Source organism: Abramis brama (assembly GCF_963993115.1).
Source record: "Abramis brama genome assembly, chromosome: 3".
In the NCBI taxonomy this organism is placed as follows: Eukaryota; Metazoa; Chordata; class Actinopteri; order Cypriniformes; family Leuciscidae; genus Abramis; species Abramis brama.
Window position 1 is genome coordinate 40,370,394 of NC_139965.1, and position 25,768 is coordinate 40,396,161.

Genomic DNA, 25,768 nt, shown 5'->3' on the forward strand with positions numbered 1-25,768 from the left:
AGAATATTTGGAGTGATGTGTAAAAAAAAAAAAAAAAAGGCACATGAATTCCGGTATGATTGTTCAGACTGAGGTTGCATTGCAAAACATTCTGACCTGTATCTGAGGCTATGTTCAGACTGCAGTTAAATGTGGCCCAAATCTGATTCTTTTGCTCACGTGACTCAGATCTGTTTCATGACAGTGTGAACAGCACACAAACCAAATGGAATCTGATCTTTTTAATTCCGATTTGTGCAACTACCGTATGTTGCACCAAATCCGATATAGGTCAGATGTTTTGCAATGCGACCTCAGTCTGAACAGTCATATCGGAATTCATGCAACTTTTACGTAACTTTAGAGCAACATTTGTCACATTTCTACGCTCATGGGAGTCACTTGAAAGGTTTTACATACCCAACGTTATCAAGACACTAGCGAAGGGTAGTCAGTGGAAGGACAGTGATGTGTCATAACTCATAAGTACAGTAATACGTACAGTGTGTCACATACAGTGGCAGCTCTATATACAAGCAAAACATGAGGGCTTGTATCTTAAATGTTTAAAAACTCTTTCTTTTTGTTGCATCCTTGTCTTTGTTTTTTATATTGCCTGGCAGATCATACTATAAATAAACGTGTAATCACTTACTTTAATGTCCTCCGTGTTTGCTTCCGTATGACAGCATGCTTCGTGATGTCTTTTTATTGTTCTTTTGCGCATACGGGTCTGTCCAGGACCATGATCTGTTCACACTGGAATCTGATATTGGCCCCATTTAAAAGAACAATGTGAACAGCAATACAAAAAAAATTCTTCAGCAATACAAAAATAAATACAAGCAATAAAGCGGAATTGTGGCTCGCAGTGTGAACGTAGCCTAATTTAGAACCACATATGGAAGTGGCCCAAATCAGAATTGAAAAGATCAGATTCCATGTGGTTTGAGCTGTTCACATTGTTATAAAAAAATCAGAGCTGATTCACAAAAATCTTATTCGGGCCACTTTTGTCTGCAGTGTGAATGTAGCCATATACTGTATGCATTTTAAAGTCCTCATGTAGTCAGTAATTTCTTCATGCCTTAAAATAGCTTGAATGTAGCTCTACACCCTTGCTTCATTTAGTATATGCGGATCCGTGAATATGCATATTAGTTCCCGCCTCCACTCACTCACACCAGCTCAGAGTCTTTATTGATGAATGTCTACAATTTAAATATCATATTGATCAGTTAGTAAACAAATTATCAAAATACGTTGGACTATTTTTCAAAGTAAGACATTTTCTCCCACAGTCAGCACTTGTCATCTTATATAAAACCTTGTTTGAGTCACATTTAAATTATTGTAACGTTATATGGTGTAACACTTTTACTAGTTACTTGATAAAAATACAATCTTTACAGAAAAAAATTATTAGGGTATTAACGTGGTCTGAGCAAAATACCCCTTCGCGTCCTTTGTTTTATCGCCTTGGTTTATTAAGACTTACAGAATATAATGCTTTTCATAATGCCTGTACGATATTTCAGGTTGTCCATAAGCTAAATTACCGATTGTGTGAACTTGTCCCAATCAGTCGACCCCAGCATACACATCATACAAGGGAAAAACATTTAATTACTGGAAAAATAAGACGATTGAAATGTACGAGCCTGAGTGTAGTCTGTAGAGGTCCGCAGATTTGGAACGAGCTTGAGGAAAATCTTAAACTTTTGCATTCTATCTCCGCTTTTAAGAAACATCTTAAGGTAAAAATGCTATTAACATACACCATTTGAATACTTCAGTATTATACTTGTGCTGGGATTGTCTGTTTGTTGTGTCTTGTTGTATTTATTATATTATTTATTTGTGTCTATGGATTTAGTCTATTTATTTTATCTATTTTTTTTTTGTATGTTATTTATTTGTTGTATGTTGGTATTGGGCCCCCTATTAAAAGCTTTTAATAGCTTGTTTGGGGTTCCCCCTTTTCACACAATAATCATCCTATAACTATAACTACTGCAATTTTGTATTTGTCTTTAATATGACGTGTGTGAAATAAAAAAATGAAATGAGAATATCTGATCCACTCGGTCAACTTTACTGTAGTAAACTGTACATGATGGCAAATACTGGTTTGATTCAGCCATATGTGTTAAAACCAGAAACTGATTCAGAAGAAGTGGAAGAGTGAATTTATATTATCTACAAGTTGATGTATCAGAATGGTAAATTGTTTTTATGTATTGCTCTCTACGTCGGACACATAATGGTAATTGATATGATTATCATTTGGCTTGACTACATTATCAAAACAGCTAATAATGTGTTGCTAATGTTACACAAACTATGTTCCTATTCACCATCTCAGAGTCAGACAGCTGCCTTCTAAAAATCAGTATTTTTAGAAACGCTTTGAACAACTTGGAACGTCATTGGAAAAAGGCATATAGTTCATCATAACATTGTAATATACATCATATACATATTAATTCACCCGCTATATTGCTAAATGTACCTGATTTTTCAAACCAATAGGAAAATATACCAAGATAACATGGCTTCTCTTGAGACTCCCCTGTGTCGCAGCATAGTAATGATGATATGCTAAAGCCCGCCCACACGTTGACAGGATTGGTTACAACATGTTTGTGACATAGAGAACAGGGGCGATTTCAAACAGCGTTTATGAGACGGCCTTTGGTAAACTGCAGTTTTAAGGAGAAAATACTCAGCAATGGTGTTGACTGATGAATTTGCACATAGCTTGTCTTAAAGCACATTAAAAACACCACATAGACACATAAAGAACATTAAAACTTGATTTTCACCACAGGGGGATTTTAAATCATGTACTGTAATACTGAATGTGTAGTCAACCTGATAAAGTATATGTGAGAATTTTGTATCATTTGTGTCAGTTTCACAGTGGAGTCGGAGCGTGAGCGAGAGGAATGGATAGAGGCAGTTCAGGAGTCCATCGTAGAAACGTTGTGCAATTACGAGGTGCTGGAGAAGGTTTGGTTCAACAAGTCCAACAGGAAGTGTGCCGATTGCCAGGCCCCTGAGCCGGAATGGGCCTCCGTCAACCTGTGTGTGGTCATCTGCAAGAATTGTGCTGGTGAGAAGCAATTATGAACACAAAGAAAAGATCAAGAACAAACACAAGAACAATGGAACATGAAACACACAATGCATTAAACACACACACACACACACACACACACACACACACACACACACACACACACACACACACACACACACACACACACACAGTGTTCTAAAGCATCAAGCAGTAAAAGGTCACTTGGTTTCTACAGTATTGCACTGTGTAGTTCCACCCACTGTGAAAATCTCATAGGTCCAAAATTTCACTCCATGTACACTACCAATTAATATAAATTAATAGTTTTATTCAGCCAAAACACTAAATTGAACAGTAAAGACTTTGAAATTGTTACCAAAAATATTTGACAGTTCCCACAAAAAAATATTTATTGAGCGCCAATCAGCATATTAGAATGATTTCTGAAGGATTATGTGACACTGAAGACTGGAGTAATGATGCTGAAAATTCAGCTTTGATAACAGGAATAAATTACATTTTGTAATATATTAAAAAAGAAGAGTTATTTTATTTTAAATTGTAATAATATTTCACAATATTACTGTTTTACTCTATTTGTAGCATAAGAGATTTCTTTGAAAGTCTTCCTGACCCCAGACTTTTGAATGGTAGTTTAATTGGACAGTAAATATTAAATATCTTCTCACTGGTTGTGACCATACAAATTGCTTGTCAATATAAACTTGTCACAACACGTGTGATTTAGGAAATAGTGTTACATCATAGAAAATTACTTAAATATTTATATTTGCCCCTTTGTTGTACTTTACAGTCACAGACTAAATACTCTTCATAGCATTTTTTTGCACTTTTTTTTTTTAGTATAGTAAGGTACCACATACACACGCATATTTATACAGTATGCCACTGCTGAATCTTGCCTTATCCACTGAATATATTTAATCTCAATCTTACTCCATCTCTCCTCTGTTCCTCGGCTCTTTTTCCTGATATAATTGTCTTTGCTTAGATTATTCTGACCACCCTCTGACACCATACATTAACTCATTATTTCAGATATGCAGTCATTTAATGTTGCATTAGATCACGATATAGAGGGAAACACTGGCTGTGTGCAAATGGCTGCTAAATAAGCCATCGAGTGGGGAGACACTTTCCCTAAATGTGCACCACAGCCTTCATGGAATCTGTGGCACAGACACTTTAATTAGCTGCGCTTCTACCGCTGACAATTAGGCGAGTGAAAGTGCGATACTGGGAATATAACGAACGGCTAACGATTAAATGAGAGCGAATTGTCTTTGGTCGGAGACAGAGAGTGTGAAAGAGAGAGACAGGTGATGTGATTTCTCTTTCTCATGATCCATCTTCACATTTGTAATACTTATCTAACGTTCCCGCCACTTTTTTTTCTCTTTTTTTTTTCTCATTCACTTCTGTCTTTTTTTACCCCGTCTCTCATCCTCTAACACACTCCGATATCAATCAACATCTCTGGCTGTGTGACATTTATTCAGGTTTGTCTGTTTCTTTACACGTGTAATTGCAATAAGCTCTTTTAAATCGAACTCTGTGATTAGAGACATTCCTCAAGTTAGACTGTGGTTACCATAGAAACTCTAGGTATGCACATTTTCCACTCTTCCTTTCTTTTTAATAGTTTCAAATAAAGTAACAGAGAAATTTCTCCACCTTTCTGATGGTTTTTATTTTCTTTTGATGCTTTTAATAAGATTTTGTCGACGCAAACGTTTCATGTCTTGGACGTTTTCTTAAATGGCACTATAAAACCCTTAGCGAGTGTCCTTAATACACACACACGCACATGTACACAAAGCATCTTTAGTCCTGTCGGCTCTCTAATGATCTTTGATGGCAAACTGGTACTCTAAAATGTTGCTAATTATGCCGGAAAATCACACACTCCATATTCAAATATGTGTTTCTCCCTGCCATGTTTAATTCATCTGTTTCTTGCATAAACAACAACTACGACAGTGCCTGGAGTTCAGCGAAATATATGCGCAGAGCAGACCAACAAACACAATTAATTACTTATGATTCATTAGCAATTAATGGCTTTTTCGCGGCTTTCATTTGCAATTATAGCTGTGGCAGGCTGGAGAAAAGAGTGCCTGGAACGGATACGATGAAATTTATAATGAGTGTGACTCTGTCTGTATCCGTGTCATACGAGTCGTTGCTTTATACCATTTAGTGTGAAGTCATACTTATTTTTAAGGTTAAGCAGGACAGCTTAAGTTAACAAGAAGTTTTAGCATCTGTACATGTTAGTTTTACATACTGTACTGTAATTGACCATTTAATTAAAGGGGCTGTGAAATGCACTTTCAGATCTTTATATTATGTTTCTGGAGGTTAGCTTATGAAGTTAGCTAACAAAAAAAGTTTAAATATTTGTACAGATTTTCACTCTCCCTCACAAACACTTCATTTCAAGGGATGAAACACGAGTTAACGGCCACTGCTGCGATTGGCAAACTTCATCACACCATATCCTCACACTCCTCCACAGCATGTGTGACGCGTGTTTTGATGCCTGTATATTCTTGAGCCCCGAGTCAAATTAAAATGAAACAATGCAGCCATGACGATTGCCTCTGAGGACAAAATACTTGGCACTGTCATTGCTTTCAATTCAAGATATTTATAAAAAACAGCAGCATGTTGAACGTAGTTAAGAAAAGTGTCCTTTGTGAAATGAGACAGACAAACATTCTCGTTCAATCACTCAGGCAAGTCTTTAAAAATAAACTTCAGCTATGCTTTTCCAATAGTCTGATTGTTTCCAGTAATCTGACTCAACAGCAATATTGCTTGTGTGATTGATGAAAAGACATGAGTTGTTCAGAGCACACCACCTTGATTTACATAATATGCTGAGGGGCACTTAAAGGAAAATCATGGTGTCACGAATGGGCCGATTATGAACTATGGCATTTCAGAAGCGTGGAAAACAACAACTCATATTTTTAAACGGGAGTATGTGTTAGTGTAGCGTAACCTCTTACAGTATATGTGTAAATATTAAGGAGATTTTGATGTTCCAGTTCATGACCCCTTTAACATTGTCTGTTTTAGATGTGAATAGTTCAGATCCATGTCTGTTTCCAGGTCAGCATCGATTCCTGGGTCCTGGCATCTCGAAGGTCCGCAGTATGAAGCTAGACAGCAGCATATGGACCAACGAGCTCATTGAGGTGCAGATCTTTCATGGCCGTTTTTTTTTTTTTTTACCCTGCAATATATTTTCCTGACTTTGTTTCTCTTTTTAGCTGTTTTTAGAGGTTGGGAATAAAAATTCAAACAGCTTCTGGGCAGCAAATATTCCCCCAGAGAATGAGCTTTGCAAGCAGTCATCTACGGAGCAGCGCGCATCCTTTATTAGCAGGAAGTACAAAAAGAGGAAATTCAAGAAAGTTCTGGAAGGTCTAAACACTCAGGAGGAACTCAACAAGGTTTGTGTGAGAGAGTTTGTGCGCTAACGTTGGCCCTTTGACTTGGTGTTATTTTTTTTCTACCTCATTAAAAGGCCCATTAGGCCTCGAGGTGTTGGTGGTTTTGTGCGTGTGTCTGTACATCTGTTGTTGCTCTAGCTCACCTGGTAACCCAGGTGTAAATTAAGGTTACCATGGTAACTGGCTCTTCAGAACAGGCTGCCAGGGATATGTTAACCATGATAAGATTCTACTTTGAATCTTTTCGCTTAGCACAAAATACTGCAAATACAATGCAAGTTCTTTAAAATTACAGTCGGAAAACAAAAAACAGGACGTTAAAGAAATTGAACAGATGATAATGGATGTGTTATGAGTTAACAGGATTTCCTGTGCATAATTCATCATAATGTTATGTGTGTGTGTGTTTATTGTTCCTACTGAGTTTGTCCGCATTACTCTTTCCTAAGCCAGAAGATGCTGTTTTTCCTCACCGTCAGCAGTAACACAGATCAAGCCTGCTTTTGTTTTCCGGAGAGGGGGGCAAAAGAGAGGAAACGAGAAGGGGAGAGAGGATTGGAGCTGTGGATTAGGCGTGTGTGAGATGAGAGCAGCACTGGGGAGTTTTCAGGGGTTCTTCTGAAAAAGTTATATGATTGCGTGTGTGTCAGAGAGAGACAAAGAGAGGGAGATAAAGAATATAGTGAAGGTACATACGGAGGTGAGATTAGATTATAAATGGAAGGATACATCTGGGATAGACACAAACAAAATGTTCCAGAAAAATCCTCCCTGTACTCAAAAGTTTTTGTTTAAGCCCTGATGTGATATATGTCTTTTAAGTTTTTATTTTAGTTCTTTTCTGATACTTTTGTTCAGCCTGAAGTTTCAAGCAGTAGAGTCATCCTGACAGGCAGTGGTTTTGAGTTCATGAGATAAAGCAACAATTCCAAAAAAGTTCTTTGTGGGTTGGGTTTGGCCTACAAAAAAAATAAAAATAAAAACCTGAATCACCACATTGTTGGTACCAGCCAAAGTTAAATGTTTTAATAAGCATACTAATTAATATGGTAATAAATATTTTAAATATGTTAAAAGGTTTGTGTTTAAACCTTTAGCAGATGGTGTTAAAGATTTAGCAGATGGAAAATATAGTTTATTCAGTATGATAGAAAACTAAAAAATGAATGTTGAAAATCAGTGAAAACAGAAAAAGTGATGTTTATGTGTGCACACATAGAAATTGTAAGCTTTTATACAGCAGCTGTGTACAGGTATGTATGTATGCATGTATATATATATATATATACATACTATATATAATAACTGTATGTAAACTATATATAATAACTATCTTAAAAAAATAGATTATAGTCCACAACACCAATTAGAATCAGTGACCTCCAGAGAAAGTCTCTTCAGCAAATGTGACCTAGAGAACATGTAAGGGACTAAGGGACACCCTTAGGGTTTATGTCATTGGAAGAACATTTTAAGGTCACCCAGATGCTAAATGAAAGGGAACTGGTGATTATATGTTTCTTGAACAATGTTAAACAAATAAATATAAAACAAAAAAGCATAAAATGTCCTTTATTAATTATGTCACAAATCAAGTAAACGAGTGAAGCTGATCATGTGACTATTTGGACATACATCTGTGATCATTCTGGAGAACATGATCATCAGGTTTAACATAAACTTGCGGAGTTTATGCAGCTTGAGTGCTGCTGTTATTGCAAAAAGAGAGACAAATCAAATACTAAGATATTCTGATATAAAAAAAATTCAGTTCATCTTTTCACTCAAATTGTTATGCTAATAACATACTCTACTGATGGCAAAGTTGCATTTTCAGTAGCCATTTCTCCAGGATTCAGTGTCACATGATTCTTCAGAAATCATTCTAATATGCTGATTTGCTGCTCAAGAAACATTTCTTATTATGTTCTTATTATTACTGCTGCAGGTATCCGCGTTGGAGCACGTGTGTGTGTGTGTGTGTGTGGTTTACTGTCTCAGTGTCCTTGTTCTCCAGCGGATCTAGCTTGTTTGAGGGGGATCGATAGCTTGGCTAGATCGTACTGTTTTAGATGAAAGCAGTGTTCGACTGAATTACTCCTGCCAACTCTCTCTCTCTCTCTCTTACTCTCTCAGAGACACACACTATTGTATTTATTGACTCTTTCCCCCTCCATCTCTTTTTAATTGGACTGACTGCATTCTTTCTTTGGATGCCCCGTTTCCTGTCAATGTTATTCCATACCAGGATTATAAAACCGCACGCAACAAATGTTCCTTTCTTATAGCCGCAAAGGAGCGGTACTTTTGACAATGTTGTTAGTTAATTCATCATATGCTGTCAGTTTCAGTGTAGTCTTTGTGTGCCTGAAAGTGCTGCTGTGCTCTTCCTATCACTGATGCTCAGTTGTGATTTTGTTCCACTCCCCTGTGTGTGTGTGAAGGCCCTGTGTGCTGCAGTGGTTCACCCTGATGTCCTGCAGACCATGGCCCTTGTTTTCAGTGGGGCGGATGTGATGTGTGCGACGGGCGACCCTGAGCACTCCACTCCATATCTACTGGCTCAAAAAGCAAGCCAGAGGCTGCAGATGGAGTTCCTCTACCACAACAAGCACTCAGGTTTGTGTTTGTGTGTCACTTCATCATGATGTGTTCAGAGCACTGTCCTTTGCAAAAATCCTGTGAAATAAGTTTTTTTTATTTATTATTATTAAAGAAATTAATAGTTTTATTCAGCAAGGAAAGTAAATTGACCAAAAATAACAGTAAAAACCTTTATAATGTTCCAAAAAAAATTCTGTTTCAAACAAATGCTGTTTTTTTTAACCTCTGTTTTTCAACATTGATAATAAGAGATGTTTCTTGAGCAGCAAATCATCATATTAAAATGATTTCTGAAGGATCATGTGACACTGAAGACAGGAGTAATGATGCTGAAAGTTCAGCTTTGCCATCACAGGAATAAATTACATTTTAATATATTAAAATAGAAAATGGTTATTTTAAATTGTAATAAAATTTCACAGTATTACTGTTTTTACTGTAATTTAGTAGAACTAGTCAAACACAAATTAGTAAACTGGTCAGTATTTCAAGTTTTTTTATGTTTTTTTTTTTTTTTTTGCCTGACTACATAGCATGGACATTATCTCGCAAAGTTAACTGTTAGGGTTTTTTCACAAAGATGTTTAAATGGAAAAGGGGCTGAAGTTATAGAAGCATTGAACATATCAAATATGCATGAAACCTTTGTTTTTTAAAGATTTAAAAAAAATGCTTTTTATGCTCAAGAAACCTTTCATGTCATTTATCAATGTAGAAATCGGTTGTGCTGCTAAATATTTTTGTGGAAACTGATTTTTTTTTTTAGGATTATTGAATGAATAGAAAGTAAAAAAAAAAAAAAAAAACTGCACTTATTTTTGTATCATTATAAATGTCCTTATTTGTTACTTCAATTCAATGCATCCTTGCTGAATAAAAGTATTAATTGAACTGAATTAAAATCTTACTGACCCGATACTTTTGAATGGTAGTGTTAGATCATAAATAACAATGTACTTTAAAGCCGTTTTATTGGTTTCCTGCTTTACATTTAAATACACACCGTCTGTACTGAATGGGGAATTCTAACTGGTACTCGCAGTCAAATTTTCATCACAATTGCCATTTCACACAGGCTATTGGAGGACTTTAATACACACACACACACACACACACACACACCCCTGCCCCAAGACGGCATTGCCCCTGAACGTGTCTATAATTAGCTGTAGATTGTCTGTGTGTGTCGTTACATTGCTCATTTGGGGCTTTTACAGGAAGTGCGCCAACGATCCTAATTAAGCAATCCTCCAATCAGCACAGCCACAAATGTTTTACAGTGTTCTGCCAATGTTTTGTTAAGCTTACTAACATCGTAACAACAGCAGGACAACATTTGTGTAACCTCTAAATCTGTGCAGAGATGTGGCCTCATTAACTTAATGGCTTGTAAATGTGATTCTCTGTCGGATAATTCAAGTCATCATCTTACACACATGCACACACATTCAACTTGCAACAAGTTCTTTTGTTTCTCTCAGACTATTACAGTCCAATGGAAAAATACACATTCACATACATTTGAATATAATACTTAATGTATGCAGGTTTTCATTTTGCATTTTTGAGGCATGTGTGCAGAGACTTTCCTCCATCTCATTACCACTTTTAATCCTTCCCGTTCGAACAGAGAAGTATCAGTAGCTGAAGGGAAGAGGATGGATAGAAAGAGCCCTCAATTAAAAGGCTTTTCAATTAAAGTTATTTGAACTTTTTCCATGTTGGCGACTGGAAGTGCGTGATTAAAATCTTGTCGGTACTGCTGGCCTTCCCAAAGAAAATTGAACCTGAGCATAGTGGCTAATTGAATCAGAACGTGATAAAATAGTATGCAGAAAAAGGAGTAAAAGGTGGAGGCGGCAAATAGGGAGAGCAGAGTCGAATCTTCTAACCTTGAGTCTCAATGTTTGGATGGAAGTTTTACAAGCCTTAAACAAATAACCTTGGAAAATGAGACAGAAATATATTAAAATGGATGAAATTTAGCTTTTAAAAGCCATTTCACAGCTTGGATGAAGACTGACTGGTTATCAAGATGCTTCTGACAGAAATAGTTTTTAAAAACTTTGAATTTCACTTGAAAGAAGCAGGAATAGCGAGCTGGGTTTGCATATAATGCGACTGATCTCCTTTTAAACAGCATTTCTCATCCTCACCACATTATAGGATTATTCCTAATCAGCTGTTCTTCTTTTTTCTTTTTAATCTCTCTGTTTTTTCCCCCTCTTTCTCTCTCTGTATAGATTTTCCTAAGCTGGAAGCAGTACTTGACAGCAGTTTTTCGGCTGATGTTCCTTCTTTTATGGATGGATTTCTGTACTGCTCTATGAATGCCGCCAAGGCCACTCTGGACAGGAAAGGAAGACCCGGTGAGTCCGTCTGTCCTTGCTTTCATCCATCAAAATGCCCACCTCCTCATTTATTCATTCATCCAAATAATTAGATATGAATATTCATCTACACTTCCTGTTTATCCTCACCCATTGCTGGAAATATATCCTCACCCATTGCCCCCCCCCCCCACCCCCACAAAGATTGTTTTTTCAAGTAGGTTTCCCCATCGTCCCACTGGCACCCATTGTGTCACTTTGTTCTCCTCCAAACATCTGGAGAGGGCCACTGGTGGTTAGACAGGAGTTCTCTCTGGGGACGGGGCCGGTAAAGGGCCCTACATTAAGCTGGACTCTTGGTGAAGTAACACAAGCATCTGGAGCACGTTCCACTGTAGGAGCTTGTTTTTTCCCCCTCTTCTTTCTTCTTCAGCTCGTCTCTATCTTTTATCCCGAGGGACATCTGTCTCAAGCTGTGGTAGCCCGCTTTGGTCCTCTGCCTGTTTTCCACGATACCAGTGTGTGTGTGTGTGTGTGTGTGTGTTTATGAGCACTGGAAATTGGTCCTCTGCCTTGGTCCTCTGGAATAAGCAAGCTGTGTTTTAGAATTAGACTCTGATAGTTGAAAATGGTTTAATGCAGTTCTAAGTATCTTAAAAGTAAATGTGATGACTGTTTGAAAGTTTAAAGAACGTCTGTTATGATAATAAACAGATGCCTCATTACTCTTTGCACAAAAGAAACTTTAGTAAAGTGGATAAGAATCTGAAAACTTTTCTGAACTGCCGGTAGTGCAGTGAAAAATAAGTTTTTTTGGAGAAACTTCTTATATAAACCACAGTAGCTTAAGATGTATAGATAAAATGCATCCCCTTGTGAAAAAAGAAAATGTTTTTTTAAATTGTACTTGCAGATAATATAATATTAATGAATTGAAGTTTAAATTGATTCAATTTATTTTACCATAAATTCTTGTCAGTACTTTCAGCAGCAACCATACTTTAAACATATTTAAAAGACAATAGAAGAAATGAAGAAATTATATAAAAGTCCTACTTAAGAGGGCCAAAAAAGCACTCTAAATTTCATCCAAATGTAATTGTATTTCTGAGAAACGCTGTTGAAAATTTAGAACGACGCCTAAACAAACAGTTTTGTGAATATTTGCTGTCTGTTTTGTGTGTGTGCTGAAAAAAGTGTTTGTCTGAAAACATTATATACAGTTTGCACTTAAGTATATAATTTCCGTAATAAGTACTCTTTTTAAAAGTGTACTTTTTCACAAGGGTGTTTATAGACAAAAAACTACGTTTTTTTTTTTAGGCAAGGATCACTACTGTTGCTCAAACTTAGGGTTTTGGATTTGAGCTACTCAAATCTTCTATCCTTTTAGTATTTAACTTTTAGCAAGTAATTTATCTTGCATGTTGAATGACTCCTCAAATCATGCAGCTTGTTGAGCAGAGGTGTGATATTACTTTTCAAAGTGATTAAACCTCCATTTTCACCTGGTAGTGATAAAGCAAAAATCTTGTAGCATTGGAGGAGGGACATGAACCATGCCAGACACCAGAATATCATTGTGATGTGGGACTGGCCAGTAATGTACTGTGCCACTCTAAAAAAAAGGACTATTTAAAAAAAAAAAAAAAACCTATGTCACTGAGGTTGCCTTAAAACCTTTCACACTAATGGTCTAAAACGCTCTATATAAAACCTAATGTCAATAATTAATGGTTTTGTCTTGGGGATTTTAATAAAAGCATGGTCTGCTAGATTCGCTGCAGTCCGGTTGTTGCACTGACTTCACTTAAATCGTAGCAACATTTTTGTGTGCACTTTTATGATAACAGAAGCAGACACTACTCGCTACTAACAAAAAGTAGCCAACTACACTGAACCTACATAAGGGGGCATCAACTTTTTAAATAGCTAACTATGCAATGATTTGTATATCTAATTTAATCTGAGCCGTATTTTTCTGCAACACTGAGAAACTGTGACGCTATAGAAAAAATGTAGTTGAGATAGTAGCGTCACTGCTTTTAGTTCCCTAAAACTGAATGTAAGGCATGATCAGAAAACACACATATCAGAACATCTGATTTTTGTTTAAAATGTCAATGTTTCAAATGTTGTTTTAATGTCTCCATGCTTCAATGTTTCAATCATTCAATGTTCACAATTCATTGTGTTCATCTCTCTCCTCTGTTTCTGTTCATAGTAGTGTACTGTTTTTGTTCTTGTGTACTTACAGAGGTATATAAAAATATATAGTTCGTCATTGACCAATCTGAAGCATTTGTGAGATATTGTTAACTTGTAGAGCCTCTTCTGTATTATCAACACAAGGAGGACACAAGTATAATAAAATAAATGTTATCAAAAAAATAAACAAGAGTAAATCAACACAACTAATACATGAATTCCATGAATGATAAAGGAATAAAGTGCATACGACGCATACAATACAAGTGATTATTGTTGGGTGTGGCTGTGGCAGTTAGGTTTATCTGTTGTTTCTTTGAAACTAATAAGGTGAAGAACCTTGCTTTGCATCTCCGGTAAGAGGTTTGGTTAAGTGATATTTACGTTTCACGTGGTCGAGTGAGCAGTCCGATGGCGATGACGTCTTCAACTGGTTGCGCTGGTTGACAATGCAGTGGGGAAAGGAGCTGGAATCCGTTTCAAGAGCCTTGAACATGAAGCTCTGTGGGATGCTGATCTCCTGGAGCAGCAAAGGGTCCTAAAATTTGTAACACGCAGATGAGGCCCTAACGTGGGTGCAGAAGGTACTTAACAATCTGGAACACGCAGACGAAAGTACCTTGGAGTGAAACTCACCAGAGCTTAACCTTGTTGCAAAAGTGTCTGTATGTCTTATGCTTCTATGGGTCAGAAAACTTGGTCAATATGCTTTTGTCTCTCTGGCATGGAGACTCAGGATGTGCTGTTGTTACTGTCTCGCTGTATGAAGTAGTGTTTGTTAATGTCTCTTTCCTCATAGACTGGAGACTCAGAACGTGGTGATATCTGTTGTTGCCTTACAAGCTGTAGACTCAGAGCATGGAATCTGTTTCTGTCTCTCCCTTCACAGGCCGGAGACTCAGAACGTTGTATCTGTTACAGTCTCTCTAGACGGGAGACTCAGAACCTGTTGATCTGTTTCTGTCTCTCCCCTTACAGGACTGAGACTCAAAACATTAGTGTATCTGTTAATGTCTCACTGCACTGTCTTTTGAAAGGGTACATTTATCCCTTTCTGAAGAGGAGGAGATTACAATTTGGCGCTTCTCAATCCGAGTGCTGTGATTGGCTGCTGGCATCAGAGGGGGGCACACAGTGTGTCTCACCCTTCTTTCCCCTGTGGAATTTATTTGAAGAAAGCACACAGTTAGAAGTCTTTAAAATGTCTTTACATTTTTGCCAATGCATTTCTCACTTTCTAAACCACCACCAGAAAACTTTTGGCAATGTTCTAAACAAATAGAGTGCCAACAAGATGGGAAAAGATTGAACTGTCAAAAAGCTGTCACTGAGAATACTTATTTCTCTAATAAGTATGAAATGAATGCGTTACATCACTTTTAAGGTTTCCTAAAATAACTATGCAACCAAAAAGTCCTAATGAATTGTTATGGCAGTTGGCTTAAACCTTAGGGATTAGTCTTAGGTTAGGTGCAGTGAGGTGTCCTGTCCTTCCTGCCCTTGAGGTGACTGTCAGTTGTCCTAGCATCCTTATCTAATGGTGTTGGACATTTGTTTGTGCTAGTCCACTCAGATCCACTTGAAATGTAGCAAACTGTTCTCCACTGTTGCAGTAAGAGTGGAGCCCTGCTATAAAACTGGGCCCTGGAATGTGATGTTCCTTACATGCTTTTCATGAAATATCCATAAACATGTTTTTATAAAATCAACATATGTTGTATGTCCAGAAACATTACATTATTTTCATAATCAATGTTGTAAATGCTACCTATAAAAAAATTATTTAATGGATATAATTCACTATATTTTAATTAATTAACTTGAATTTTATGGACAATGGGGGGAGATTTGTTTTTGCTCTAACTTAAAGTTTTTTTTTTTTTTCTCCTAAAATGGAGCCGAAAAACATGAATTATGCTAGAAACCTTAAACAGAACTCCTGACTTATCTGTTCTTGTTGTGTTGGATGAAATTGTGAATTTTAATTCAGTAAATTCCTCTTCCTTTTATTTCAGTTCCAGTTCCACATCCTATGGGATGTCGCCAATTCAATTCAAATTCACACTCTGAACTGAAAGCTGATAAACTGAAAGCACATTAGTAAATTCAGAATTTTTCCCAACCCTAATGTGTGTGCACATGTTGTGCGAGAGAGTTTTTGTGTGTGTCTTCACTGAGTTTCCGCTGACACCCACAGAGGAAGCGTGCTTTTAGGGGAAGAGGAGAAAACAACCACATCTGCCCCTTTATAAATCATGCAGCGGTATTCCTCCGTGTGTGCGTGTACTTGTGAAACGCCCCATCCTCTGAAGGGTATAATGCATCTAAAACAAGCTCCCATTGCCTGTCACTGCTGGTAGCTGTGTGTCTCAGAGCCGGGGCAACTTCTCAATCGAGGCTTATTCATTTCTTTCATCTGGATCAATGTTGCAACCTTTCATAGCAAACAATGTCCATCCGCAAATGAAAGAAGTCCCCCGTGAGGTTTCCGCCTGTGTAAATGATAAAACAAGTTTATTTTGAGGCGCGTCTATTGATGACTAATCATCTGAACTGTGCTATACTGGGTCCAGACACCAAACTCGCATGAATATGAGTCACTTTACTCACACATTATAAATAAATGATTTGACCTTTTAGATTTTCTTTCTGATACATCTCAACAGTTGTACACAAAGCTTTGTTTCACACCGCACTTGAAAGCAGTGCACAATTATTTTGGCGTATTTTTTTTTTCTTCCTTTTTTTGTCTGAATCTAACTGATTTAATTTGTGTATAGCTCTAGTTTGGGGTTTAGTGTCGTTCTATGTAGATTAATTACCATCTGGTTATGAATGTGATCCCACTTCTTATGTTACATTTCTCATCATGTTAGTAATAAATCTTAATGGCCAACTCCTGATTACAATACAGTAGCACATAAATATCTTTATTTTCAGTATAGAGCAGGTTATGCAACAGAAACACAATGTGAAAGCACAATATAAATCAGCTGTTGTAGTTGGATTGTTGTTTCCCTTATGTGTGTGGTTTGAAATTGGCCTAATTATATATAGTTGGTTAGTTTTGTTTTTTTGTGTGTCTAATTATTCTGTAATTCGACTTAGTTGATATTGCCACATTTTGCCTGTGTTCTAATTGGACTTTGAGGGTGTGTTCACACTTGGCATTTTTGGTTCGATTAAAACAAACTCTGGTGCAAGTGCGGTTCATTTGAATAAGTGCCTGAATCACGAACACATAACTAATCTAAACAAACACATATACACAATCATGCAAACATGGGTAAAATGGAAAGTGAAAGTGAATGAAACTGGAAACAGAAACCGTTTCTTATTTCAAAGCACCTTGTTAACAGCTTATACTACACCTCTTGTTTAGTTTAGTTAAATGTACGATACTTGAAATGTCTTAGCCGTTGAACGAGCATCCTGATGCAGTCTCAGGAGAAAGCCTTGATGGTTTAGTAAGTCGATGGTGTTGAAGTTGCAATCAATTTCTTCCACATTGAACGAAGAAATGATGATGAACTTGCGATGTTGGCCTGACTCAGTCATTGTCGAGGAAGTTACAGTTGTTATAACTTGAGGCCCCTTCCGGCTGTGCGGCTGCGTACTGGGGAAAGGTCCTGTGGTTGGACTGGATGTCACTCCGACAGCGCCCTTTAACTTCTGTGAGGGTCACACCTCCAAGGGGTCAGGTAGCCAATGGTACGACCCTTTATCTTTGAGCATGATGTTTTGCATATGTGTTGATGGAGAAGCTATTAAAGATTCTTGTAATATTAATATGTTGCATATGTATCAACATTTAACAAATTATTGTTCAGATCTTAAAAAAAGCAATTCTTAGATAACAAACATGGTATATGTGAGGTTACATTAACTAGTGGTTATATCATAAAGCATGCATAAGACAGTATACAATACAAAAGACATTATACAAGACAAAAATAATTATACACACAATGCCCTGGTAATATGCATGTTCATTCATAGAAGGTCTGCCTATGAATTAATGGAAATAAGTCCTTTTTTATTGGCCTTATGTGTCTTTACTATGGCCTGTGTCTCCCACATATTTTTCTTTTTACATCATAAACCAGTCTTATCTCGCTGGCGTGCCTTTGCTGCCATGGTAACCAGGGGCCTGTTCCCATCTTTTTGGGTGGTTGTCACAGACACCTTGGAACCTTGTTTTGTGGTTGGGTGAGGGGGTTTACTGGATTATTCATTAAATATAATGAATAATTGTGTCTCTGATTAGTCCAGCTGCTACAGATTACACTACTGAGCCCACCACGGATAAAGAGCCGAAGCACCACTAGGTGATGAAGCCAGAGCTAAGGAAAGCCCAGTCTGACCAGGTGTGAGAGCTGGCCATCAATTCCTTAAAGAGCATACCCCCCAGGCCAAGTTAATCCAGGAGAGGAGTCTGACCAGGTGTGAGAGCCAGTCCCTGTGTCCATTCCTGTGGTGGTTCTAGAGTATTAGGGCATGGGTTAAAGTCCAGCCCAAAGTATCAGGGCTGATGTCAGTGTGCTGACAGTTTGTATGACAGTTTAGCACTATGCCTGTTTCGTCGGCCAATTCCCACGCTCCCTCCCACATCCACCTCCTGTGCCTGTCCCGTGTCGGCCAGGGAGGCCGTTTTTGAAGTCCCTGCCTGTCCCATATCGGCCAAGAAGGCTGTTTTTGAACTCTCTGCCTGTCCCGTGTTTTTGTACTCTCTGCCTGTCCCTTATCGACCAAGGAGGCCATTTTTGAGCTCTCTGCCTCTTTTAAAGAACACTGCTGGCAAATGAGCCCAGTTCTTTTATTTCCATCTTGATTTCAACCCCTTGCTGACAATATCATACAATTTATTCACTACTGTTCAAAAGTCTGGGGTTGGTATTTTTTTTGTTTTTAAAAGAAGTCTCTTTTGCTCACCAATATTACTGTTTTGATTATTTTCTATCAAAAATAGTCAAAACAAAACAGTAATGTTGTGAAAGAGTAATTTTATTTAAATGGATTTCAAATTATTTATTTGAAATTATTTTTGTGCTGAATAAAAGTATACATTTCTTTAAAAAACAAACTGACTATATTGGTGATATTTTTTTCTTATGCACAGACAACACAAAACAAGATATATTTGAATTATAATGATAATGGCAAGCAATTCTGATGTGCCGTGTAATACATACAGCTTCTTTTTTGAAGCTACAGCGTCTGTATCTCCGTCTCTGTATCTCATTCTATTACGTAAAATACTAAAGGTAAAAAAAATGGTAACACTTTCTATGAAGCCTGAATTTATAATGCATTATAAAGGTCAAAAGAGGAGACCCAAGGTCTAGCTAGGACCAAGGAACAGGACCAGAGCACACAACGTTTTAAATGATTTTTTTATTGGTGCAAAACGACTAACGTTTCGATGCCCATGCGTCTTCTTCAGAGTCAAACAGTCAATGGCAACGATGTACAGATTTTAAAGAATTAAAATTCTTTACATCAATCTGTTTCTGTACATCAATTAAGCAATCCTATACAAGCACTCAGGTGTAGACCAAAAATAAATAAATAAATAAATAAAATAAAGCCCCATAAGCATGCCGTCAAAAAACTGCGTCTCTGTAGGCAGCCTAGGCTCTGAGATCTGCACACAAAAACAGTTGTTTTCACCCGGTTTAGCCAAACACTCAAAACCAAAATAAATAGTGTTCCAACCAATCACCGACAGGGGCAGGTGTTGTGAGGTTTTGCGCTCGTGCACGGCTGCCTATGACGGCTGCACACAAAAACCTTGCAACACCTGCCCCTGTCGGTGATTGGTTGGAACACTATTTATTTTGGTTTTGAGTGTTTGGCTAAACCGGGTGAAAACAACTGTTTTTGTGTGCAGATCTCAGAGCCTAGGCTGCCTACAGAGATGCGTTTTTTTGACGGCATGCTTATGGGGCGGGCAGCTAGCGGATCGTTAGGTAAGATTAGATGAATGTGAACATTTATGTTTGGGCCTGAAATCGCTGATACCACCTTTAAGATCACATCCATCTTCCAAGCCTCTCTAGCCATGTAATATTGGATGATCATTGGTAAATTCCACCATGGCAAATAGATGTATACAAATCTGAAGAAAATGAGCTTGACACAACTGGAGTAAAGGAGATTTACACACTTTTTATGGGTTCTTCAAGCCTCCTCAAGATTCAAGCACATGTTAAATGTGAGTATCTAAATGTGCAACTTGCTTGTGAAAAGCCTATCAAATCTCCTTTTTATCATTTTGAATATTAAAACCTCAGCAACCCCACCACAAGCTTGTATTGAAGTATTTTATAAATGGTTTCAGTTCACATAAAGACACTGATGAAGTTGAAGCTGACAAAGACCCCTGGCCAACATGCAGTGCAATTCAAATATAATGACAAATGAAAAGGACACCTCTCTCCATGGTTCCTGGGAAGCACTGCTTCATAGATAATATATCCATAGCCTTGTAAACAAGAAAATGAAAAGACAGTGACAAGAGGGTTTTCACACACTTATTGTGGTGGCATTTGAGCTGGAGAGGTTCAAACAGATGAGGTGAAGAGGTTTGAGGGAAATAAATACCAGCAATTTATTGTATACACAACACTCGATACTAAGAGACAGCCGCATTGGATGGTTGTTGATAGTAAATGCCAGCTGCCTGTGAACCCATGTGCATATATGTACACGACAATTTCATTGTGTTGTGATATTGCCAAACGGTCACCAAATACCATCTCTGTCACCTGAAGTTTGTCACTGATCAACATTTTGTTTTGTACTTTCTCTTTAAAAGTTGAATATCACACTGCATGTCACATGGATAACCCCCCCTCGCCCATAATTTAGTGTCTCTTACCTGCTGATATTTCCGACACAACAGTTTGTTCCCCCGCAAACCCTAGCTTACTGGATAAAAGAAGTGCCAGTACTGTAGATGAATCAGGTGAGGCATTGTCAGGAACAAAATATTGTGTCCCTGTAACACAAAGTTAAAGTTAAAATACTCTGCTCTGCCTAATAGCAACCCTCCAAAAACATCGCACAACCCTTTCCGCTCAGAAATAGACCATCAGCGTTTTCACAAGACAAATGACAATTGTATTACATGTATATAAATATGACTTATGCTGTGAATATTTTAGTGTTAACAAAGCTCCACAGTATTGCTTAGCTAACGTAATAGTTAGAAAAAGAGTGTAACATCTCAGTTAAATATTTATGATGAATGTAAGCCCTCTCAGATTCATGAGAATCTCTTGGATTTTAGTACTTAGAGGCTTTTCAGTGAACAGATATCACAGTTGATACCCCATTACAGCCTTAACATGCCTTGATGTGTCTTTGATATATTTAAACTGCAGTTTTTTGTGAAACATGGTTTTAAAAGCTTTTTGGTAGCATTCATGTTTTTGTTGAATCTTTAAACACCTCTTTAAAGGCATTCTTACACTCACAAAATGAAATCCGTGTTTCTGATATTTCTAATAATGAAATATCAGTTTTCTTTTATTTAATCCTTTTTTTAAATGCATCCTTTGGGAGGAAACTGTTGCTTGTTGCTTTGGTTTTAGTAAAAAGTATGTGTAGTGCCTTGGAGTAGTGCTTTGTAACCCAACACACTCTCAATGTTGAAAAAAGGCATATCGTTTTGCCCCTCGACATAAATTTACATTTAATCATACTTTACATGTCACAACCTGTTTTGCACCCAGCAAGTGGCCTGTGTGAGGTAAAATGGTGTAGTGGGTAATACTTGGGGCTCATAATCAGAAAATTGTTGACTGGATGGACTGAACAAGTGCATTGAAAAAAGGTTTAAATACGTCATTTTCGTGATCAAAAATGAGTTTTAAGCAATGCAATTATTGACTACAGGGGGACTTTAAGAACAGTGATACATATAGCTACTTAAGGAAGTTAGTCCAAACTTGTGTATCTTTCATACTTTATTGCCAGTGGCCAGATAGTTTTAAAGGCCTTCCTCATAAACTTTTTTTTTTTTTTAAGTGGCTCAGTTGTATTATACAAAGCAGATCCTAAAGTGTACTGAGTGAATAGAGAGGCTACTATGAACATGTTCTGGGTGGTTGGTAAGGTGTTGCTACGCAGTTGCTAGGGTGTTCTTGGTGGTTATTAGGTGCTTGCTTGCTGGTCCAAATCCAAGTGTCTGATTTTCTGGTCTTTAGATATTGATTGCAATCCTCCTTTAAAGCAACTGTAAAAGGTGCGGTCACTTTAGCAGAATGTTGTCTCTACACTGTCTCTAGTGTAGCGATGCATGAAGCACTGCAAACACAGAAGTCACTTTCAAATTGAGCAGCTTTCTGTTGGTCAACATATTGAACTTGCATGACAAACATGAACGAAATCTGCCTGGGGATTCCAAAATTCCCAGTTGTGTGGTTTCCTATTGAAATGACTGGATTTCACCCTTGAATTTTCACCCACTAGACAAACTACATTGCTACATTTATATTACATGTATTTGTGAATAATACTACAAGTAGTCATACCAAATTTCCATTGTACATTGGGTGGACACTTAGAAAAAGCTGCACAATTTGAGGTATCATTCATGTCTTTAGCACAATAGTTGAAAATGTATGTGCCTATGTATGTACATTTTATTTATAGGCACCTTACAAACACAATAAAACAATCAACAGTAAACAAATACAGCTAAGAATATGTCATTGAATCTAGTTCTCAGTAGTTAAAGTTCATGTTTATGTATTTGTATCTATGTTTCAAGACATGGTCCGTCGTTGGTGTACGTTGGAAGGTGGTTTTCTTAGTTACTATGACAACGAGAAGATCGCCACCCCCATAGGTCGGGTTGACATCAGCAATGTGGTGAGCCTGGCCATCAGCAACATTGAGAACATCACCGAAACAGGGTACAGGTTTCTCTTTCTCTCACACCCTCGTTTGCACTTGACCACCTTTTGTGGGTTAGAGGTTACAGAAAGCGTTTTTGATGTGACCCCACCTCAGACTTTCCATACACTAACAAACGTAAAGAAATGAGAGAAAACCAACATGCTGACCGACCTCTAACCCGATTAACCTGACTATCTGGGAAATCCCCATTTTTCTGAGATTGTTTTGCTCTCGCTGCTATAACAAAAATATCCCCGTCCAAAAATGTGGGCCACAAGTCAGAGCTGTTAAAGCCATTAAGAGAGTGACCTTTCCCCCTGGATTAATCTCCTGTGTTCAGCTGTTTATTGTAAGAGCAAAAGACTAACAGAGATTAATCACCATCCTTTCTGTTTCACAGCTGTGTGCATGTGTGTGTTTCAGTCATTGTGTGTGTGTGTGTTAATTGCTGTTTCACACCTCCCTCAGGCCAGTGTTCACCTTTGAGTTGTACCTGCACTCTCAGAGAGTGCTGGTGTTCGGAGCGGAGACCTCGGACACACACCAAGATTGGACGCATGCCATCGCCAAGGTGACACTCATTCTCTAACACACAAGTCTTTGAAGATTTATCGCAACTTTACCTTGCAGGGATTTAGCATAAGTGTGCCGTTTCTGTGATTAAAAATGAATTGCTGCGTTAGCCGTACTCTATTGTATGTGTGGGACTCTTGAAGGTCATTTGATTGTGTCTTTGTCCCTGTTGTGTCGGAGTGCATTTGTGTTTTTCTTGTGCGAGTGGGTGTATGCTATTACTTCTTCAAACAGATCCATCTCACTTGCCTCTCATCCCTCACTCACACACACACACATTCCCATTTAAGTGAAGTGTGGAGGTGCTAGTGTCTAGGCTGAAGTGTTTGCGTAACTCCGACAGCTCAGCTAGGGAATGTTCAAAGAATGTTTGTGTTTGTACTTCTATCTGTATATGCCGGTTTAATGCAACTCCAGGGTTAGTTGTAGTTTCTGTTTGGCAGAAAACACTAGAAACTTATTTGTGTGATCTGCACAAGCCCCTGACTTTTAAATGTTTTCTCTCTGCCACTCACACGGTTGCTCTGTGTAATGTTTTTCTCTTTCTTTCTAGTGTTTTGTCCCTGCAAGGGCAGATGCTCTGCTGAGGCAGGACAGTGAGCTTATTGGCCGACTGCACTATAAAGAGGGTCATGACCTTTATCATTGGCGAATGGGATGGTTTGCTCTGGTGGGCTCAGAACTCTACTTCTGTTCTGGAGATGAAGATGAAGAGGAGGGAGTTCTTCAACTCAAACGCCTACAGGAACTTAGTGAGGACAAATATGCACACATACCAGTAGAATGAAAGATATTAAAGAAATAGTTCATCCATGTTTTTCCAAACTCAGATGACTTCTGTTGAACACAATAGCCATGTTTTTGAAGTTATCATGGCCTGTTACCGGCACTGTTAATCTCTAAAATGACCAAAAAACCCACAATAGCAGTATAATGAAAGTGCTCCATGAAACGTGTGCACTATATTTAAAGTCTTTTGGATCTATTTGATAGCTCTGTTGGAGGAATAATGTTATTTTATGATTATTTATATACTATCAAAATATTTTATATACTATTATAATTTTAGTTTAAGTTTTTAACCCTTTTGCAGGCCTTGCGTGTGAAAGGGTTAAGTAATTTTGTTATGTGCTTTTGTCATTACTTTTATTTAATGTTTCTATATAGCTTTATTTATTTTTTTCAGTTTTAGTAATTTTAGTACTAGTTGCTTTGCCAACTAACTGTGAAGTTTTCCATTTAATAGTTATATATACATATTTAATTTCAGCTTTATAGCAATTTCTAAAACGTTTAGTTTTAGTTAACAATAACAACAATGGTGAGGAACAGAAAAAAATGAAATTTAATTAAAGTTAATTAAATTTCAGATATTCACTGAACAACTTATGTCCTTGCTTCTCTTGGCATTCTTCATTATACAAGTTGCAATGTCCAAATCACAAACAAATCGTTTTTGTGAGTCAGACAATCAATTGTTCCCGTTTACAAAACCAGTTTGAATGGTTTGTTCTCAAATCGGTCTGATTCGATATTCAAGGTCAGTTTTGCTGATTCATTGATCTGATTGCAGCAGTTAACAGCTCACTGGAGAGGAAGATTAACAGTGGATAATGAATAACATTTTGTTCTGTTCATCAAACAAAGAGTTGTATGAACCACTTTTATGAGACTCCTATTGTAAAATTCCATCCTTTTTAAAACTTGTAACTGGATCCAGCACATTCTTCTTTTTTTGTGTTCCACAGAAGAAAGAAAGTCATTTAGGTTTTTCATTTTTTGGGTGAACTAATCCTGAAACTGACCTCTGAATGTGTGTTTGTATGTGTGGTTCAATTCTAGCAATTCGTTCACACTTATTAGTTCCTCTTAATAGGCATTTTTACGATTATCTGTTTGAAAAGATTGTCCATATCTCATATTCTTTCAACAAATTGGATCAGTGTTGTTTGAGGTGAAGTGTCACAGTAATAGCTTGAGACACATTGAGCATCACGATAATTTTCTTGAAATCTCATCTGAAAAATTAGCCCTAGTCTTCTGTGCCACCTCATCTGTCTCCTGCTATTATTTCCTCATTGGCATTCCCAGTGTGCTAATGTTTGACTCTGTTCCCACGTCTCTAAAAGACTTGTCTGGTCACACGTCTCGTCTGTCTCCAAGGGAGACCGCAGTTGCCGATGGCAATCGTGTTTGGGATGGAGGTGGTTGACATGAGCTTGGCACCCATGGACCAGATTTGCAACATTTTCAATCAATTGCGCTAGAACGAGGCGGGAAAAATCAATGAATCTCTTTTTTTCCACTAATCCGTTCAAGGCCAAAAAAGGATCAAATCCAGAAAGCCAACATACTCAGGGCAGGATTAAGAGGGTGATGCCTCAACAGTTTGCGAAGCCTTGAAATGTAGCGTGGCGCGGTAACGAAGCGTCTCCAGTGGTTTAAGATCTCTATAGCGACAGAACATGTGGGCCTCAAAGGGCTGCAACTCTGTGAAATTAGATTAGGACACAGACATAGACAGACTAGCATTTCACTGTTTGCCCCAGCTCACCCTCTTTTACGCACTTCTGCCACAAACAGAAGAGCAATGTCAAATGCCTCCT

The 25,768-nt window shown here is 37.7% G+C and overlaps 1 protein-coding gene across 2 annotated transcripts in view; it reads left to right on the top strand.

The window, feature by feature from the left end:
* arap2 (ArfGAP with RhoGAP domain, ankyrin repeat and PH domain 2) overlaps positions 1 to 25,768 on the top strand; it is a 106,600-nt gene that overhangs the window by 55,264 nt on the left and 25,568 nt on the right. For both annotated transcript variants that reach the window (XM_084108155.1, XM_084108156.1), the window contains exons 11-18: positions 2,895 to 3,094; positions 6,200 to 6,285; positions 6,361 to 6,543; positions 8,988 to 9,162; positions 11,391 to 11,516; positions 22,462 to 22,606; positions 23,058 to 23,160; positions 23,716 to 23,914. In XM_084108155.1, coding sequence (XP_083964281.1) covers positions 2,895 to 3,094; positions 6,200 to 6,285; positions 6,361 to 6,543; positions 8,988 to 9,162; positions 11,391 to 11,516; positions 22,462 to 22,606; positions 23,058 to 23,160; positions 23,716 to 23,914 — 1,217 coding nt within the window. The remainder of the gene's footprint in view (positions 1 to 2,894; positions 3,095 to 6,199; positions 6,286 to 6,360; positions 6,544 to 8,987; positions 9,163 to 11,390; positions 11,517 to 22,461; positions 22,607 to 23,057; positions 23,161 to 23,715; positions 23,915 to 25,768) is intronic.